General features: G+C 53.3%; 8 protein-coding genes across 8 annotated transcripts; 6 read left to right on the top strand and 2 right to left on the bottom strand.

Annotated features, from left to right (window-relative positions):
* Positions 1-1,072: 1,072 nt before the first annotated feature.
* On the top strand, positions 1,073-2,605 carry CLAFUR5_06317 (FAD-dependent monooxygenase dbaB; the record flags this gene model as incomplete). The annotated part of the gene is made up of 4 exons (XM_047905465.1): positions 1,073-1,206; positions 1,356-1,755; positions 1,892-2,316; positions 2,374-2,605. 4 exons carry the CDS (start codon positions 1,073-1,075, stop codon positions 2,603-2,605), a joined length of 1,191 nt encoding a protein of 396 aa, XP_047762242.1.
* A 311-nt stretch (positions 2,606-2,916) lies between these two features.
* CLAFUR5_06316 (NmrA-like family domain-containing protein 1) lies at positions 2,917-3,533 on the top strand (the record flags this gene model as incomplete). Its single annotated transcript, XM_047905464.1, is given in 3 exon segments — positions 2,917-2,981; positions 2,994-3,142; positions 3,286-3,533. 3 exon segments carry the CDS (start codon positions 2,917-2,919, stop codon positions 3,531-3,533), a joined length of 462 nt encoding a protein of 153 aa, XP_047762113.1.
* Positions 3,534-4,260: 727 nt separating this feature from the next.
* Positions 4,261-4,584, top strand: CLAFUR5_06315 (uncharacterized protein; the record flags this gene model as incomplete). The annotated part of the gene is made up of 2 exons (XM_047905463.1): positions 4,261-4,305; positions 4,333-4,584. The coding sequence occupies 2 exons, from the start codon at positions 4,261-4,263 to the stop codon at positions 4,582-4,584; spliced, it is 297 nt and encodes a 98-aa protein (XP_047761725.1).
* A 225-nt stretch (positions 4,585-4,809) lies between these two features.
* Positions 4,810-6,003, bottom strand: CLAFUR5_06314 (uncharacterized protein; the record flags this gene model as incomplete). The annotated part of the gene is made up of 1 exon (XM_047905462.1): positions 4,810-6,003. The coding sequence occupies one exon, from the start codon at positions 6,001-6,003 to the stop codon at positions 4,810-4,812; it is 1,194 nt and encodes a 397-aa protein (XP_047762111.1).
* A 424-nt stretch (positions 6,004-6,427) lies between these two features.
* Positions 6,428-9,843, bottom strand: CLAFUR5_06313 (Two-component system protein A; the record flags this gene model as incomplete). Its single annotated transcript, XM_047905461.1, has 7 exons — positions 6,428-6,514; positions 6,572-6,700; positions 6,755-7,260; positions 7,315-7,433; positions 7,487-8,577; positions 8,644-9,122; positions 9,306-9,843. The coding sequence occupies 7 exons, from the start codon at positions 9,841-9,843 to the stop codon at positions 6,428-6,430; spliced, it is 2,949 nt and encodes a 982-aa protein (XP_047761703.1).
* A 919-nt stretch (positions 9,844-10,762) lies between these two features.
* On the top strand, positions 10,763-12,355 carry CLAFUR5_06312 (Delta(24)-sterol reductase; the record flags this gene model as incomplete). The annotated part of the gene is made up of 1 exon (XM_047905460.1): positions 10,763-12,355. One exon carries the CDS (start codon positions 10,763-10,765, stop codon positions 12,353-12,355), a length of 1,593 nt encoding a protein of 530 aa, XP_047762067.1.
* A 2,306-nt stretch (positions 12,356-14,661) lies between these two features.
* On the top strand, positions 14,662-14,924 carry CLAFUR5_06311 (uncharacterized protein; the record flags this gene model as incomplete). Its single annotated transcript, XM_047905459.1, has 2 exons — positions 14,662-14,770; positions 14,818-14,924. The coding sequence occupies 2 exons, from the start codon at positions 14,662-14,664 to the stop codon at positions 14,922-14,924; spliced, it is 216 nt and encodes a 71-aa protein (XP_047761702.1).
* Positions 14,925-16,544: 1,620 nt separating this feature from the next.
* Positions 16,545-18,321, top strand: CLAFUR5_06310 (Heterokaryon incompatibility protein 6, OR allele; the record flags this gene model as incomplete). The annotated part of the gene is made up of 2 exons (XM_047905458.1): positions 16,545-18,177; positions 18,224-18,321. 2 exons carry the CDS (start codon positions 16,545-16,547, stop codon positions 18,319-18,321), a joined length of 1,731 nt encoding a protein of 576 aa, XP_047761700.1.
* Between the last annotated feature and the right edge of the window lie 402 nt (positions 18,322-18,723).

Below are 18,723 nucleotides of genomic sequence, written 5' to 3'. Positions count from 1 at the left end.
GAAGCGTGGGTGAGGAATGTAGATGGCGGCGTGTGTGAGAGAGGAGAAGAGCGGACAGGGGTTTATTGGCTTCGGTGGGGATGCAAACAACGCTAAACGACATAGCAACCACTGTTGCCAGCCACAATCCCGCCATTGCATTCGTAATAATGAATGTCGTCTGTTTCATCGAATCTCCTACGCTCAAAGCAAGACCAGCACCGGGTAGCCACATGCCCATGCCTCATTCGTATGCCAGTCCCACTGCGCTGCGTGGACGTGCTTCATTGGACAGCCAACGCATGCAGGCTGCAGACTGACCTTGTACATCACGCCTGAACGACAGGGCGACGTCCACCATGCAACAAGCCTCTGCAATTCGACATTCGTCTGCTCACAACATGCTACATCGCGACCCTGACACGCTACTGTCAGCTCGCGCTCGGAAGATGCAGGGTACCGCTCCGCTCCCCGTACAGGTAGCTTGCAGCTGATCGCCTCGAACGCGTGCTCGCTCCAAATTCACTCCCATGTCGGGTACGCTCGCAGCACCCAGCCACTCGCATTTCTGCCATCTCAGGCGCTTTGTATATTGTCGCCGCCGACCGACATTTCTCAGCCGGCACATGGGCGCATGATGGACCCCCGCCAGAGCACATCAGTGAACCATGATGATGGTATCGACGGAATCAATAGGGAGCGCCTACATGTATGACACGTCGGCACATTGACATCACACCAGCATGAGGACGCTGCACAATCACGCGCTTCTCGCCCGTATACTGCCTATGTTTGACCATTCCAGAACCTACAGACGTCGACAGAAACGATCCCCAGAACCCTTCCAGCCCTTCCAGGAGCTTTGCGCACATCACGTGGTCACCCAAGTATTGCAGGTGGTGATGCCGAACTCAAATCTGACAAAGCTGCTCCGCTATCCGAGAACTCCGTGGCTGTTGGTTGACTGCATCTGCAACGCAAATGAGTCAAGTGAAAGGAACATGCTTTTCCGTCACCGCCGTCTCCATTATTCGAGAGCGCTGTATGCCATGACACGCCACTAACGTCGACCCACCCACGCAACCTATACAGCATGCCTCAGCTACCAGTCATCATCATCGGCGCTGGTATCGCTGGGCTGACCCTAGCGAATGGCTTGAAGAAAGTCGGCATCCCTTTCGAGATCTACGAGAGAGACGATGACATTGATTCGCGGGGACAGGGATGGTATGCACCAGATTTAGCAATGGCAGTAAACTGCAGCAAGGAGCTCGGGAGATGCTTTGCATGACCGCCTGCCCTATGCCTCCAGAACTGTTCGCTAAGACGTGTCCACAACTCGAGCCATTGCGGCTAACATTGATCTCCTTGAATAGGGCAATAACAGTACACTGGGCGCTGCCTTATCTCGAGGAGATGCTATCTCCAGAGGCCTTTAAAGCCTTCGAGGAGACGCAGGTCGATCCTGCAATGATGCAGAAAGACACTGGCACTTTCCTATTCCTGAATCTAGAGACACTTGATCCCAAATTTCGCATTCCACCCAACAAAAGGCGACGAGTGAACCGGAACAAGATGCGAAAAGCACTGCTCGAAGACGTCAAGGAGCATGTCCACTGGTCGAAGCGCTTGGTCAATCTCGATACCAAAGATGTCTGGATCACTGCAGAGTTCCAAGACGGCTACAGAGCGGCTGGGTCGATTGTCGTCGGCGCAGAAGGGTCGAATTCGAGGACTCGCCAGTTTTTATGCCCGGATACGTACAGGAACTACGAGGTATGTATGCAAACATGGAGAGCGCCAGACTCAGTGTAGACGTCCTTTCGATTCCACGTCAAGTGCAAGCTGTTCCAAAAGCCTGCCGAACGGTCGCTCAAAGTCCAGATATGACTGACGATTTCTTCTTCAATAGCTGCCGATTCGCTTTGTCGGCGTCGCTATGGAAATGACCCACGATCAGGTAGCACCCTTGAGAGAACTAGATCCACTGCTCTTTCAGGGCAGCCACCCGGACACTGGCATATACTTGTGGGTATCAATGCTTGACGTGCCGGACACGAACGGAACTCTGGGCACCGGACAGGAGCATTATCGTGTGCAAATCAACCTATCCTGGAAGGTGCTTGACGACTCCGATGAGATTCATAATACCAATGCCGAACGCCTGCATCAGATGAGAACGAAGGCTGAAGGCTTCCACAAGACCTTGAGAACGGCTATAGAATCGATCCCGGAGGGCACTGAGGTGGTGCCAATCAAGCTAGCAGACTGGCTACCTCAGCCTTGGATGAACGACCGTGTCACTCTGATTGGTGATGCCGCACACGCCATGACAATGTAAGTCTCCGCAGCGACTCACGATTAGCCGTCAATGCCTAAAGATCTATACTCAAGGTATCGAGGCCAAGCTGCCAACCATGGCATCTTTGATGCACACATTCTCCTCGACAAGCTCAAGAACGCATATCCTGACCGAGACCAGTTAGCCCAGGCGCTCTTCGAGTACCAGGAGGCTATGCGGGAGCGCACTGCTCCGGAAGTGTTGTTGAGTAGAGAAGCTTGTGTCCAGGCACATGACTTCAATCTTCTGAATAAGGATTCTGCAGTTCTTAGGCGGCGTGCCTGAGCCATGACCTCCTGCTAGACCAAGGTCTGGCTCCGGTGTTATGACAGTGCATTTGCTGGCCAAAGGAACACATCCACCAACACGTTCCATTTACAACAGATCATTGCCACGACCGAGGTACACATCGCGGACATAGTGAATGCTGACATGAAAAATCGCGCTCGGGCCAAGCTTGACGCTGGTTTGAAATCAAGGCATGGCCTTGACACTAGTCCCGGTATCAGGGCTTCGCAGCAGGCACACAGCAAGTATACATACTCATTAGTAGGAGACGTTCTTATGATCCGGTACACATCGGCGGACTCTTATCAATGTCTCCGAAGCTGATTGTTGTTACAGGCGTCACTGGCATCCAGGGAGGCTCAGTGGCCCGCTTGTTCGCCTAGAGCCCCGACTGGCGTGTGCGAGGCATCACTCGCAATCCAGACAAAGCCTCCAACGCATCCCTACGCGAAGCGGGCATCGAGCTTGTAGCTGGCGATTACGACGATGTGACGTCTCTTGAAAGAGCTTATGTGGGGGCTGATGTTATCTTTGGTACGACGGATTTCTGGTAAGAAGTGCAGCCTGGTAGAATGTCATCCCGCGACTTGGACAAGACTGACCCCGTCTGGATCGACACAGGCAGTTTGTCAGCAATCCAGACGTGATAGCTGAAGCGAAAACAAGAGGAAAATAAGTCAACGAAATCGCTTTCGAGCGCGAAGTCCAGCAAGGCAAGAACGTCGCCCAGGCAGTCTCCACGCAAACGTCAACTTTGCATAGATTCGCCCTGTCCACTTTAAGCGACAGCAAGTGCTGGAGTAACGACGAAACTCTCTGGAACCTACACTTCGACGGCAAAGCCTGCATCGCCAATTACCTGAAGCAGACGTACCCAGAACGCCGCAAAGACGAGCTACTTCCAGATCGGGGTGTACCTCAGTAACTGGTGGAGCCCCTTACAAAGGCCCGAAAAGCAGTCCGGCGGCACCTTCGCACGCTCCACACTGACCAAACCGCCCAAAACAACTGGTGAGATTATGTTCATTTCTGAAGGTGTTGTTCTATCTCTCTATTCACATCCACACCACCTTGTTCTTCGTTCTGCTGCGTCTATAGTCACAATGTGTATCTACTGCGTTCTTCTGACCCCTGCTGAATATGATATTCTCCAATCTCTCGGGTAATATGGCTGTCTTGAGCCTGCAGTGTCCAGAGCATTGCGCACCTGATGCCTTGTGGGTGCGAAGAGCGGTTTGGAGGTCTTAACAAGGTCTCTTTGCGAGCACTTGATGCCCTCAAGTCTGCAGTAGTGATAGGCTCCTACTATCTGATTCTTTTGAGGTGTTGAAAGGTGTTTGGTCATCTTGCAGTAGCTTCTCCAATCCAAGAAACAGGTGAAAAGTTTGCGACGGTAGCATGCGACAACAACACCACATATAGCCAAACCAAGCACGAAAATTTGTTCAGTGATGTATCCAGATACGTATATAAATTTGCTGGTTGCAATGGGCCTGATATTGGATAAAGAAAACACGATTGAAGATGTGGTGTTGTTTTTTGGTGGAGGTGGGCGCTTTGGTCCGTATGACGCGTGCTTCGTCCTCCACCTCGCCGAAGGGCTTGGTACCCAACCGATCCCCTGGATCCACGCTCAGACAGACACAGGCTACATGGTCAAAGCCCTGGTCTCAGCGCCACCTACTACAACGATTCTAGTATGTAGCTGACTCATGCGGTACGAGGATTTCTGGAGGCTTTGGGCGGAGATCAAGGGGGTTGAACTTGTTGTTCAGGTTGACAAGGTCTTTCATGCTGCTGGAGTACCGGAATGGATGGCGCGGGAGATTCACGAGAGTAAGCTTTACGTTTCCAAGTATGGATGGGCTGGTGGTGATCCGGAGGTTAAGAAGCCAGAGGAGGCTGGTGTGGAGATGGATAAGTTGATGGATGTGGAGCAGTATATGAGAGAAGAGAGCTATAAGGGGTTTATGTGACAAATGCAAGAGAGGTTAGTGCGCGGAGCACAAAGTGCGTTAGTTGGGAATTCTGGAGTAGAGGGAGATCAATACCTTGCATAACGTAATGTCATCGTCAACGTCAGTAGACATATCCATCAACCGCCGCCAGTGCGTAGCCAGCACTGCGCGGCGTTGTCTCGACACAGCTGTGCCAAGATGATGGTTGAACACATCAGGAACCTGCCCAATGTGTCAACATGCTCAAGGATAATGTCCATCAAGGAACGTCTCCAAGTCCTCAAGAGCATCAAGAACCTCCCTCCTCAGCATCTCATCCTCGAAATACCCCTCCTCTACGAACGCCTCAGCCTGCCTGACCCAAATCCCCACCGAAGCATCCGCAAGCCGATGCGACGCATGCGCCTCACTGCCTTTGACCACAAGCTCTTCTTTGGCCTGCATAACCCTTACCTTCCTAATCGCCGAATGTGCCAAAATCTCCCTAGCCCCCTGCCTCGGATCCCGCCCAGTCTCAGGCGGCATGAAGTTAACATAACGACCCCGAGGAAGGTCAGGATAGCCGGGCACGACTTCGTAGCCGCAGCGACCAAGACTCATGCCGAAGAGGTTGAAATGTAGCTCCGTAGAATCGGAGTCGGAGTCGCCGAGGTCGGCTTCTGCGATCTCGAATTGCGCCGTTCGGCCCTTGTCGGCGTGATGCCAGCGGCAGTCTGCTTCGAGGGCTTTGCTGAAGGAGTCCAGCATGAGGGATTTGGGGTACCAGCACATTATGGCAGCTTGGTTGGCGCGGTCTTTCGCGGCGAGGATGGCGTTGCGTTGATGGGCGAGGAAGTTCTCGAAAGCGGGACGATCGCGGCGACACCAAGCAAGGGACTCGGATGCGAGAGTCTCTGCAACTTGTGGATACTTTTGCTGATGGCTCTGAAGCTTTTGGAAAGTTTGATCAACGTCTCTTTCAAGCTTTAGCTGCTTTTTGGCCTGTCGTCTGAGAATTCGGATACGGTAGTTGGCGAGCTGGATCATTCTCCTGATATTTCCTCCATCCATGCCAAGGGTTGCAGCGTTGGCTAGCAGGTAGTGCGTATCGTTGCGCGAGACGTGGGAGCCCTGGGTCTGGCTGGCGATCCGATGGGCGAGGTCTCGGACAGCTTCGAACGTCGGAGTAGCACAGTCGCTATCCTCATCTTCTGAATCTCCGTCTGGATCTGGATGGAGGAGCAGTGCGCGGTCGTGCGGCTGGTGGAGGTCAATGATTTGAACTGGATCGAACTGTTCAGCTTGGTCTTGCTCACGGTACTCACGGATCCAACGGGCTGTTCGTTCCTCTTGACTTTCGTCTTCGTCGTGGCCGAAAGCCCATGGCTCATCGCCTTGGAACTTGCGGATCTCTTCGCTTGGGATATCGAACATCTCAACGTCGCCGGAGATAGACATATCTGCTAGTATGCTGCGGGTGTGTGCGATTACGGTGGATGCTCAGGTGAAGTTGTAACTTGCTTGATGCTTTCCGACTGGATTGCCGCGATCAACGAGGCGATGGGAAGATGAAGGATGGGTCTATAGAGTGAAGTGGCAGGCTGCGCATCTTTGGGCAGTTATATGCATGTAGCAAGACAATTCACTTGACCACAATGCTATTGTTTAGAGACCATCAAAGATGCTTCGAATGACCGTCGTGGTGTTTCATTGTCTTCCGTCGTGCGAAAGGGCTTTGTTTTCTTTGTCGACAGACCGGCTCGTGGGTTTGTTCTCCTCGATTGTACTACTTCCTAGGTGAGCTGCTCTCCGTGCCCGAGGAACAAGGGTGGATCGGCATAAAGTCTTCGAGCAAACAATACGTCTTTCCAAGATGAGTTGCTTAGGCAGCAGGCCTGCTGCTTGACAGCCACTTCTGAATTGTCTGACTGAGCTGCTTCCTCGACATAGGCTTGATGAGATGATCGTCCTGCAACACCGAGTCAGCAACGTCGACAACAACAATCTGCAAATCACTTAGACTCACCATGCCAGCATCCAAACATTTCTTCCTATCACCTTCAATCGCGCTCGCAGTAAGCGCAACAATAGGTCCCTCATACTTCAGCTCTGTCCTCAGCCGCCGCGTCGCATCATAGCCATCAAGGACCGGCATCTACGATACGGGTCAACATGACACAGCCGTGGTTAAGTGTAGACGTAGACATACCTGACAATCCATCAAGATTAAGTCGGGCCTCACCCGCGATCGCGGCCCTCCATCTTGCTTCATAGCAGCATCCACGTACTCAACAGCATCGGCACCATTCCCAACCCAGTCCAGATGCCGGACTCCTAGCTTTTCTAGATGCGCCAGGACGACTTTTTTGTTCACAAGATTATCTTCCACTAGAAGTATGTGTGCGTCCTCGAGCAGGTTCGAGACGTGTGCTTGATCGTCCTGGGATTTGTTGGATCTATTAGAAGTAGAGCAAGACCCTGCGAGAGATTCGCGGGATGTCGACTGTTGTGGGCCCTCGAGCTGCAATATTATGTGAGCTTTAGTGCCTCGTCCCTTCTGAGATTCAAGCACTACGTCTCCGTCCATCGCCTGTGCAAGTTTGCGAGCGATGGATAAGCCGAGGCCGCTTCCGCCGTAGACTCTGGTAGTCGATTGATCGGCTTGCACAAAGGGCTTGAACAGGCGTTTGAGGGTCTCATCATCGATGCCGATGCCTGTCGAACAACGTGTGAGCTATCTTCGTTCTGCATGCGACGATTGGTACATACCAGTGTCTTCGACCACAGCTATAACTTTGACAATGCCATCGTGCTGCTCGTAGGATGCACTGAGCTTGACGTATCCCGTGCTTGTGAACTTTATCGCATTGGTGATCATGTTCTGAAGGCTGTAATTCGTGATTAGAATCACCCAAAGCCACCGATAAAAGTCATCACTCACATCTGCCTGATCCTTCCTGGATCACCAAGCAGCGTCAACGGCTCGCTAGGAGTCTCGAGATGAAAGGAAAGACCCTTTTTCATCGCCAAGTTCTCGTTTGTATTGCAGATGTCATGTAGAAGTCTTGGAAAGTCGAAAGAGAGCCGCTCCAGCACGATGGCATCCGCCTGTGCTTTGGAGAAGTCCAGAATGTTATTCACAATGGTCAAAAGACTCCTTGCGGATGACTGAAAGGTGTGCACGTAGTCGCTCTGCTTTGGAGACAATTCGGTCTCAATGAGTAGATCGGTCATGCCCAGCAGTCCCGCAATCGGCGTTCGTAGCTCATGCGACATGTTGGCCAGGAACTGGTCTTTCATTCGCTCTGCCTCCTGCATGATCTTGATCTTGTGTATGGCTTTCTCATTTGACACTTCGGCTGTAAGATCCATCGTCAAGGCCAAAACTCCACGGCGAGCTTTCCGCCCGGCTCCCAATAAGTCTTCCTCGTCGGCTTCGGGCACTGCGAACGTGCGCAGATACTTGCCGCCGACTTGGTGTTCAGTTATCATGAAATCCAGTTCGCGGGCTGCAACCTTTTCAAGTTCCGCAACCACCTCATTGATGCCATTGGTATTGGCAAGTTCCCCGACGACTTCGTGCAAGCCTCTGCCTTCGTAGTCGACAGATTCGTACAACCTCCCGCCTTTGCTATCGAGCTTCAGTGCACCTTGAGAACTCCTGATACATAAATCTTCATCGAGTGTGAACATATTCACGGGCATGTTGTTCACCAGGTTGTACAAGCGCTCCGTGGAGCGCTGGGCCAGCTTTTGCCTCATCAGCAGATCGTGGATGTCGGTGGTTATAACATACCAGCGCTGCCTGTTGCTATGGTCGCCAAAGTCCCTGAAAGGTACGATGCGATCCGTAAAGTAACGATACGCACCACCTTCGCGATGCCTTATGCGAATTTTGCAGTCGGATACATGCACGTATCTTATACTGGACGAAACCGCCGCCTGCAACTTAGGTAGATCGTCAGGATGGATACACTCCTTCCAGTAGCCTTGACACAACCTGGACCTGGTATGGCCTGCAAATGCCTCCCACTGAAAGTTAGGAAGAGGGTCAGTATTCGACCAGATGCAAAAGATATCAGTTGAGGGCTTTCTTACCGAGTCTGAAAAGTAATCGATAATGCCATTAGATTTCATCGTTCGCACCATGATGGGTCTCGCACCGGCAGTGGTCCAGTAGGATCTGCTGAGGATATCATTTTGCTCGATATATTTGGCCCACTCCTGGGGCTCTCGCGCCTGGATGATGACTCCAAGAGGTTTATCGTTGAAAGGGTTATTCAGGAGGGTGCACGTGCTGTCGATTATGCTTCGTGCGCCAGTAGTTGGGTCCTCGAGGCCATACTTCAAGGAAAGGATGCCTTTGCGCGACTTGAGTGTGGTGGGACCAGCAGCGTCCGATAATGCCTTGCGATCGTTGAATGCTTCGTCCCATACATTCAAATGCTGCTCCGATGGCTCATCACCATCGGTCATGGCCCTTGCCAATTCGCCGAGAGATCCACGGCCGTGTTCATTGACTTGGAAAGTGTTGCTGTCGGCATACATCAAGCTGGTAGCATAAGGTACATCTCGCCCTATCAAAGTGTGGCAGTCAGTTGGTGTGCAGTACTGAGAGGAGAGAGCCGCGCAGCCGTGAACATGCTGGCAATGCTCTCACCAAAGCCCGAAAGGATTCTGGTGACGAGCGTCGGGATAGCCTTGTAGATCAACAGGTGTTTCAAGACACTGCCAGCCTAGCACCACCGGTATGTACTCACATGAGGGGTCAGCAAGGGAATGAAACAGCTCATGCTCCTCATTCCTAGTGAGCTCGGTGGTCTTCCACGAAGGAGGTGGAGTCGGTACACTTCCCGTGAGGCAGAGAAAGGGCAGAGTGTCGATGACACAGGAAGACAGTGTCCATTGCCAGTTGGATGTGGGTCCAGACTGGAGTGATATTGAGTGCGCCTGGCCTTCAGCACCATTTAGTCGTGATTGATTCTGATCGCCCGTGGTGAGCATAGCGTCACCAAAGGCTGTAGCAACATCGTTCAGGCCTTGCTCCAGCTCATGTTTGCTCTTGACTTGTATGTCGACAAACTCCGTCTCGAGTATGGATCGAGCAATGCTGGTATACGAGGAGGACGTGCCATGCTGCTCAATGCTGCCCTTTGCACGAATGACGTCTCGCGCAGCAGTGTTGTAGTATGCGATCCGATGGTCGGTCGTCAAGTATATGCAGGGCACTGGAAGGTGGTCGAGGAGAGCGGTGCCGTTGAGCGAGCCTGGGAGCTCATGACTGTGTGGGTCAGACATGGATTGATAGGGCGATCGGTCGCGACATGGTGCTGGGGTGGAGTTCCTCCAAGGATTGTTGTTGTTGCAGGCGCTATAGGATCATACGGGTGGCATGGTCGGTGTGGTGGTGGTAGAGATGGAGCATCGGCTTGTTGGGTGATGGGTCCATGTCGTGGCAGGCGCGGTCGGCGTGTGAGGTCGGGATGGTGGCGTGGGTGGGCACATGCATTACTCGGTCGGCGTAGAACTAGTCGTGCCGGTAGTCGACGGTTTGTCGTTCTTGCTTTGCTTCGGCCAATCAAGCACATGGGCAGTGAGCGCGGTCGAGGCTAGTCGATGGTACTACCGTACCGTGCGTACTGACTTCTTCAAGATTCCTGTGCACGTGCAATGCAGATCGCCCGAGGGGGTCCATCGTCCCGGACTTGTCTCCGCACGATCCCATTCCCAGCGACTCGGAGAGCTTTGCCAGAGCTCGAACCCTTGTCCAGCATTGGCATTGCTGTTGCTTTGCTCTGGGAGTTCTCCCTCTGTTGTACCGATCAGTCAGCTATGGACATCTTTGAAACGACTCGTTGGTCAGTCCGACGTATGCCTCAGTATTTCTACTATGCCAAGTCCTGAATATCAGCAATATGACAAGCAGCTTGCGACTGCTCACCGCGGCGCAGCAATGCCAATCCCGCGGAAGAGCTCGGATGCTGCCCTGGGGAACGATGATGAACAGCCCCAAGCAGTCGCGACCTTCAAGTTGTTGAAACGCGTGTCTCTGTCTCGACATCACCGCTTGCTTCACTGACAGCAGCACTCTCTCTGCCTCCATCCATCGACTCATCGCCCATCTGTCTGATCAGTTGCTATCCTCTAGAGCAAAGCATCACTCGGCTTGCTGGTGAAGAAGCCGCCATACTTAGCCATACACTCCTCCCACCACATCATGGCCGCCACAAAGCTCGCCGAAGAGCACGACGCTGCTGTCAAGCGCATCGCGAGCCAGGTCGAGAAGTTCCACAACGAGAAGAAGCACTTTCGCATCTACCATGGCTCGACATCGTCCACACGCCCAATGCAGTTCACCAAAGATGCCATCGTCGACACATCCGACATGCATCGCATCTTCCCCGTCGATAAGGAGACCATGACCGTCAAGGCAGAGCCGAATGTGTCCATGGACGTCCTGGCTGCACACACAATTGCCGCCGGATACGTGCCAAAGATCGTCATGGAGTTCAAGGGCATCACTTGCGGCGGAGGCTTTGCAGGCATGAGCGGCGAGTCCAGCATGTACCGATATGGCTTGTTTGGCAACACCGTCTCCGAGATTGAGATCGTGCTTGGCGATGGCACCTTGGAGTATGCCAACCGAGAGAAGAATGCCGACCTCCTGCAAGAGGCGCACGGCTCCCTGGGCACTTTCGGCATCATCACACTCGTCACCATCGAGTTGCTGCCAGCCAAGTCGCATGTCCAAGTGCAGATCAAGCCCGTCAGCGAGCCTCTGACAGTACCGGCCATCTTTGAGGAAGCTTGCTCAGACCCCACCATCGAGTACATCGATGGCATCTACTTCAACCGCCGCTCAGCGGTCGTCATGTTCGGCAAGATGATCGACTATGCGCAGCGGGACAGCCGTGCGCCGCTACTGACCACGAAGCAAGTGCACTGGTTTGCCGACACCATCGAAGCGCATCTCAAGAAGCACAACAACAAAATATCAATGCTGACCAATGCTGAGACCAAGGGCAAAGTTGCGGCAAACGGCGCCACTAACGGAAGCACGAATGGTCATGCCAATGGAGAAAGCAACGGCACGACGAAGATCGCCGATATCCCTCCCGTCATCCTCACCCTGACCGACTACCTCTTCCGCTACGACCATGGCGCATTCTGGGGAGGCAAGCTCGCCTTCAAGCATTTCCACGTCCCACAGAACCGCATCACCCGCCGACTCGCCGACCCATTCCTTGACAGCCGGACATGCTACATGGCATTGCACAAGACGGGCCTGGCGGATGAGTATGTGGTTCAAGATTTCGGCATACCAGCCTCCACGGTAACGCAGTTCATTGAATTCGTTGCGCAAGAGATGCCTGAATGTCAGATCTTCTTGTGCCCACTCAAGCCAGCACAAGAGATCGGAATCGACATGAGATTCAACGGAGATGTCATTGGCAGCGTGAGAGAGCAGCGTATATTTGGTGTGGGCGTGTATGGCCGAGGTCCTCGCAACTCCGAAGAGTTCTACGAGCTCAACCGCGAGCTAGAGCTGAAGGCGAGTGTCCTGCTGGGCAGCAAGCTCTTGTACGCAAGAACGTACTACACCGCTGAGGAGTTCTGGACAATCTACAACAAGGAGCGCTACGATGAGCACCGAAAGAAGTGGAAGGCGGAGACGTTGCCATCCGTATACGATAAGCTGCACGCCGACATGAACTACACCCGGCCGAGACGGAGCGTGAGGGGCATTCTTGAGACGATTTGGGACGTCAAGGTTGCGAAGCGGTCGGACTACCTGCTGAAGAAGTCGTAGGGGCGGTCAAGGTCGAAGAGTGGAGTGTTGTTGTTGTTGTTGTTGTTGTTGTTGTTGTTGTTGTTGTTGTTGTTAATGTATAGCCTGTTGCTACTGATACCCACGTATAGACTACAGAACTCTCGCGCGAAGACTATTGACTCAACTCGATTTCCGGCCATGGATCTATTCTTCTTCGCTCTTGCTCTTGTTGCAACCTACATGTACGTCGCAGACCTGCTTTGGGTTTCCACTGATGAAGGCGGAGGTTTCGACGTTGGTGGCGGCGCGTAAGCACACTCCGACGCGATGTTTTGATTAAGCGTAGCGACCGAGCGCTAGCCACACCGGAGTACGAGCTTGCGAGTACGTAGGTGAGGCGTCAGCGAGGGAGTGAAGCTCTATACCAGCCCTCAACTAGCCTTGGCGCCCGCTCTGATTGGTCAACTCTCAAGCTTTAGGGTCACGTGACCTACCGCACTGTGCCTGTTGGCAAACTCGCAAACGTATACTCGTCGCTAACGCCTATGTCGTCATATAATAAGCACTGTACGTCGGGTAGCGGTAGCGTGGATCGCACGCTACTTTGCAGTCTAGAAGGGTTGGTAGAGAGCTCCACTCCGCTACGCTTACCTTTGGAGGTTCACAACCGCCAACAGCACATTTTTTGATGCAGCACGCAGGCGGCGCAGTCCACCTCTCGAGTTCACGCCCGCACGCCAGCGGCAGTGGTAGTGACAGCGGCAGCGATAGAGACAGCATCTGGGTATCAGCTCGTTAGGCAATGACATCCTTGCCTATTACTCCGCTTCACGAGGCCACTTCACATCATTTCTCCCCAGAATTTTGGCAAATCTTCAAACGGCCGAGGATGGGAAGACTTACAATGTCTCCGGCTCATCAGAGCCTTGTCCAGCTTGCCGCTTCGACAAGTCAGAGTGTACTCGTGTACCTCGCTCGAGTGCTGAGGTCGGAGCACATGGGCACACCCATGCCCGAGGAGACGAAGACGTTCTTTAGCTTCTACCGTCCAGGCGCCATGGTGCTTTCCCTGATTCTGCTCGTGTTGGTGAGAGTCCTCGATGAATGTCATGAGGCTCGGAGTTGCTGACGAATGGCGAAAAAGGTCTCTCAGGTCGGAGCGTTCGTGCTGACTGGTCATGGCAACTTCGCAGAGCATGCACCGTTGTGTGGTCATTCACAAGGGCCACAACACCAGAGCATATGGCTATTCGATGGTGCCCAGAAGTCGTCGCCGTCCTGATGGTGTAGATCATCTAGACCTGGACGTGCTCCGCATACCCATGGAACTCGGCGCATGGGTCTCATTCCTGACCAACATCCTATTCGAAAGCAGCCGATCCGGTCGTTTCTGGGGGAATGCTCTGCTGAGCTGCTGTTATTACATTGCCCTCCTGAGTTCGCTCTTCCTCATCGATCACAACCTCGCCCTTTACCATGCATATCCACGGACGATCGCGTACACGATCGTCTCAGCCGTCCTCGCGCCACTCCACCAATTGTGGATTCAGGGGATGATTTCGACATCTTCCCCATCTACCATCAGATCGAGACTCTGGCCGCAGACGCAGACTCGTTGCAAACAGCTCCTCCTGCCGTCGATGGTCTATGCTTGCGCGCAAACTTTGAGCATGCTGCTGCCGATCAAAGTCGCATCGAGGCTTGCCGACCACAGCACGCTGGGGAGAATTGTGCTAGGTCTTCTCGTCCAGCTCTGCACGGCTTCCGCAATGGTCATGTGCATTTTGATGCCGGCCGCTATCGTGTTGGTCCGCGTCGAGGCTGCTTCTCCACCAGCTGATGAGCCCACTTCCGTTCCCATCGACAGAACCATTGCTGCCACGAACACGGTTATCGCCGATGTAACATCTCAACAGGCTAGTTACATCTACACTGCCTCTTTCTGCAATGCAGTACATTCTCTGAGTCGAGAAATCGTTTGGAAATCATCGTGGCAAACTGGTATCTGGGGAATTGCCTTGGTAGCGGCATCGTGTGTGCACCAAGCATAAGGTGCTGGCTCTGATAAGGCGTACAGTGAGCCAATGCACATGAGCTATGTGGAGGCGACCGTTGACACAAGCTTTGGCCAAAGATCTGAGCGAGAGCAAGCTTGGCCAGGAAAGGAAGTTGAAAACTTGGCAAACTTGGCAAAGAACGAAGTGAGTGACCAGTGATCATGACGCGGCACAGCTCCACGAAGCTGGATCTTCGCCTCCATTTATGTACCTTGCAAGCTCTTGCACTACAGTCCCGTTTCGCAGAGGTCGCTGTACATCACATCCATACAATATCATTACAATAACATGTCCGACCTCATCAACAAAGCAGAGAACCTTGTCGGCCAGAAGGAAGTCAAGGATGCTCAGCCAGGCAACAGCTTCGAGCGCGGTGCAGACGACAAAGTGAACAATGGTATGCTCACGGCGAGATCTTATTGGCTCATGCTAACTCCATTGCAGAAGTCAACAGCTTCGCCAGCCAGGAGGGTGTTCCACAGCAGTTCGACAAGGAAATCGACGATGTCGTGGACCAGAAGGTCAACAGCGATATCCCAGGGGGCAACTGAGTGTTGACGAGGGTTGATGTAACGTAACTTGTGCTCATGACAGCGACACAAGATTGGTAGTGTCGGATGCTTTGCGACAGATTGTATACTGTCGTTATGAACAATGTGTGCTATCATTTTCCGATTGATGTCCAAGCCAGTAGTGTTGCAGTCGTGCTACAGTAGTCTTGGGTCTATGGCCGACATTGCAGCATAATTCTCTCCGTACCCGTACTAATTGGTGCTTTCCCCCGGCTGACCAGCGAGGCTACAGCTGCTGGAATAACCGCATATTTGCCGTGGTGGTCGCAATGTATGCATTTGCTCCGTATGGTATGGTTTCGATCACTGTTTGCCAATGTCTTGGAACGGTGATGCCACCCGGCAACATGGACTCGTGTTTGAGACTAGAGTAAAGGCATCAGAGGCTCAGGCAGGCTGGGCGTGGGGTCTGAGGGGATCATGGCCGAGCGTCTCAGTCGACGCTCAACCATTAGTTGCACACCTGGCAGGCGGCGAGTAGATAAAGGTGCTCGGTTCGCAGGTGTACGCCGGCTTTTGCCATTTGCAAGTAAGCAGTCGCGATGAGACAGTCTTTCACTGCAGCCCGCCAACCCTGATCCAGTCCCCGTCGTGGAGTAGGAGAGGGATCACACGGCGAGAGAGCATATCTTCATGTGTGCAACTGGCATTCCAATTGGTCTTTCTCTTCTGCTCACATATTTCACAGCTGCGCTCCTCCTTTCATTGCACTTGTAGCCAGCTCTGTTACTGCATTACTCTGGGTGCTGTAGCAACGGACAGACCGCGGCGCGTGACATCGCTCTAGTCGTGAGTACGTATGCCTCGGTATGAAGCAAGTCTTGCCCATATGTTCATGGCCAATACAATGTCTCTTCCCGGTTGTATCCTTGGCAATTCTTGTGCTTGCGAACTACGTTGCATCGCGGGTCGTCTGTGGTGGAGAAGCGCGTTTCGAGTGGCACGGAGACTGCTGTATGTGGTGTGCCATTTCAGATGGCATCTTCCAGAGACCGAGGACGTACCAAGGCGCTGCGAAAGGCCTGACCAATCAAAAGTATTGCACACGCTCACTGCTGTTCTAGACTTTCCCGGACAGCAACACCAAGGCAACCACTACATCTTCCAGCAGACCTGATGCTGCCATTACGTTACACCACACAGCTATACGGAGTCGGCGAGAGCATCGCGGCCTGCGGGTCGTCGGCTCATTCCTTATAGTCTACGACCGATCTTGCCGGGAAAAGCCGCAGCAGAGACTCTCGACGCGCCATGCTGGACGCCAATGCACGCACCCTCACTGATCGTGTGGTAGAGCAACGAGCGGACCGCCAACACGTGAAGCCATTTGACATGTCTGTGGACCACAGCTGTCATGGCACGTCGGCATGGCTTGCTTACAACCTCGCTCATACCGCCGACGATCATGGAGAGCCGACTTGACGTACCATCTGACCTCGATGCACGTCTTGAGCTCAGCAACTACCGCAGATCAGTCGCCTGCCTGGTCGCGACGCCGCCCGCCGTGGCCAGCATAGGAAGCCATCGCACCGATGCGTTTGTTCACTCAGAGGGCTCCAATTGGTCGCTGCGTCGAATGTGCTGACCACGGAAGGCTCTATGGCTTCTCTGCTGTACCGCGCACTGAATGCTAAGGCTCGAGAAGTGCGACGTCTGGCCTTGGCAGTGTCCAGGAAAGACGGCATCGATCGGATCGAAGGCACTTTGACCACTCATTCTCTCGATGAACAACCCAGCTTCGATGCGCTGTCCTACGCATGGGGAACAGATCCGGCCGCTGGTCAAGTCCATATCAATGGCATCGGGATGCCGGTCACGAGGAATCTACACGAAGCCCTGCTTACGCTCTGTAGCAGCGCACGGGGCCAGCCCGACCAGATGTGGATCGATGCTCTCTGTATAGATCAGCGTAACACCAAGGAACGTAGCCAGCAGGTATCTTTGATGCATCAAATCTATACCGGCGCGCGCTGTGTGCACATATCCCTTGGTCCATCGTGGCATACAGCGACAACCTTTCTGTCGTTCTTGGCAAAACTTTCCGATGAACGCCGAGCAGCGAGTGATCTGGAGAGTCTTGACCAGGACAGCCGTCGAACAATGGTCACGGACGGTCTAGAGATTGTGATGAGCAGTCCGTGGTGGAGCAGACTCTGGGTCGTGCAAGAAGGAGTGCTTTCAGACAGTGCCATTGCACATCTGGGCGAGTTCAATCTTCCCTTCAGAATTCTTGTCGGTGGTCTTATCCTGGCTTTTACGAGACTGTTGTCGCTGGGCTATGATTCGCTCTCCAACACGTCTCGGAGAATCTATGGCCACATGTACAAATTCATGTCGATGGAGCGGCGCACACACGAGTACCTCTACCATACTCATCGCAGCTCGACGAGTGTCGAGCACGATCGTGTTTATGGTGTTCTTGGTCTACTCCCGCGAGACGTGCAGGTGAAGCCGGATTACGATGCATCGCTGGAGGACGTCTATGAGAACTTTGCCGTGACGATCATGCGCAACGAAAGAAGTCTCGACCTCCTGACACTTAGTGGTCTGCACTGGCTCAAGGGCGCGGATCTTCCCTCGTGGGTGCCGAACCTGAAAGTACCGATGCAACCATTCCGCAGCTCCACCGGAAATCGAATCGACACAAACAACCCCCTAGCGACGGCAGAAGAGATCATCCTTGGTCTTTGTGCTCGGTCAACCATCTTACAGCACGACGCTCAGGCGAGTGCTCTACATGTCCGCGCTTGCATCTTGGACACTGTTGCATGCACAGAACAAATCGAAACGAGCGTCGAAGAGTGGCAACGTCTGTACATGGCGTGCGGTGCCGGTCCAGACGTGCCCCAAGAGTATCTTGTTGGCGTACTCGGCAAACAATGGTGGATCGAATATGGTCAGACTTTGGCACAACAAGCGCTCGGCGATCGTCTCTCTGCACAAGAAATGCGCCATGAGCCTGAACGACAGATGGCAGCACTCTACTCGATGCAGCCCGGGGAACACCCTGATAAGTTCATGGCTCTGCGTGATGTCCTCTTCGCCAATTATTGCAGGCACAAATTTAGCTCTATGGTTCACAGCTGGAGCGGCCATACATTCGGCAATGCTGAGCCAGGCGACGTCGTAGCGGTACTGGCAGGCTCTGCCGTGTCTTTTGTACTACGCGCGAATCCTGAAAGAGGACGCAACACGTATCGCTTGGTCGGATGGGCAGACTATGAAGCTTCGCGTGAGTGCATATTCCTTTACAAAGATTGTCTGCTCACAAGATACAGATGCGCGAAACCTCGAAGCGATACGGCAAGCGGCGACGACCACGAGCGGTAGCGTTGACGATCTGGAAGCTGTCTTCAATTGGATCACATTGGTCTGATGGCTGTATCATTTACTATGTGCCGTCGGTTGACTGTCCACCGCCGCCGATGTAGATGCGACGTCCGCTGCTTGCTTTTCGGCCAAGCCATATTCGGGACTACATGCATGTACGGACTCGTTCCCTACATTTCGGCATTGATGGACGCTGACAGCGCTTTTAGCCGCAGGACGCGTGTAATACTATGCGATGCGACACGCTTGCAGCCGCGCTGTGACCGTTCCAGCCCATGCTACCATAAATCGCGCAACCCGCCAAAGCCAGCTGATCCTGGGCTTCGTAGCTGATCCTATACGAGACCACGGGTTTGGGAGTCAAATCTTTCAAACGATATACGGCATCAAGTTGGTGTCAAACAGCAGGAGATGTACCAACATATTCGCTACTGGATCACAGTGCCTG

This window comes from Fulvia fulva, chromosome 5 (assembly GCF_020509005.1).
Source record: "Fulvia fulva chromosome 5, complete sequence".
In the NCBI taxonomy this organism is placed as follows: Eukaryota; Fungi; Ascomycota; class Dothideomycetes; order Mycosphaerellales; family Mycosphaerellaceae; genus Fulvia; species Fulvia fulva.
This window is presented reverse-complemented; position numbering and strand designations above follow the sequence as displayed.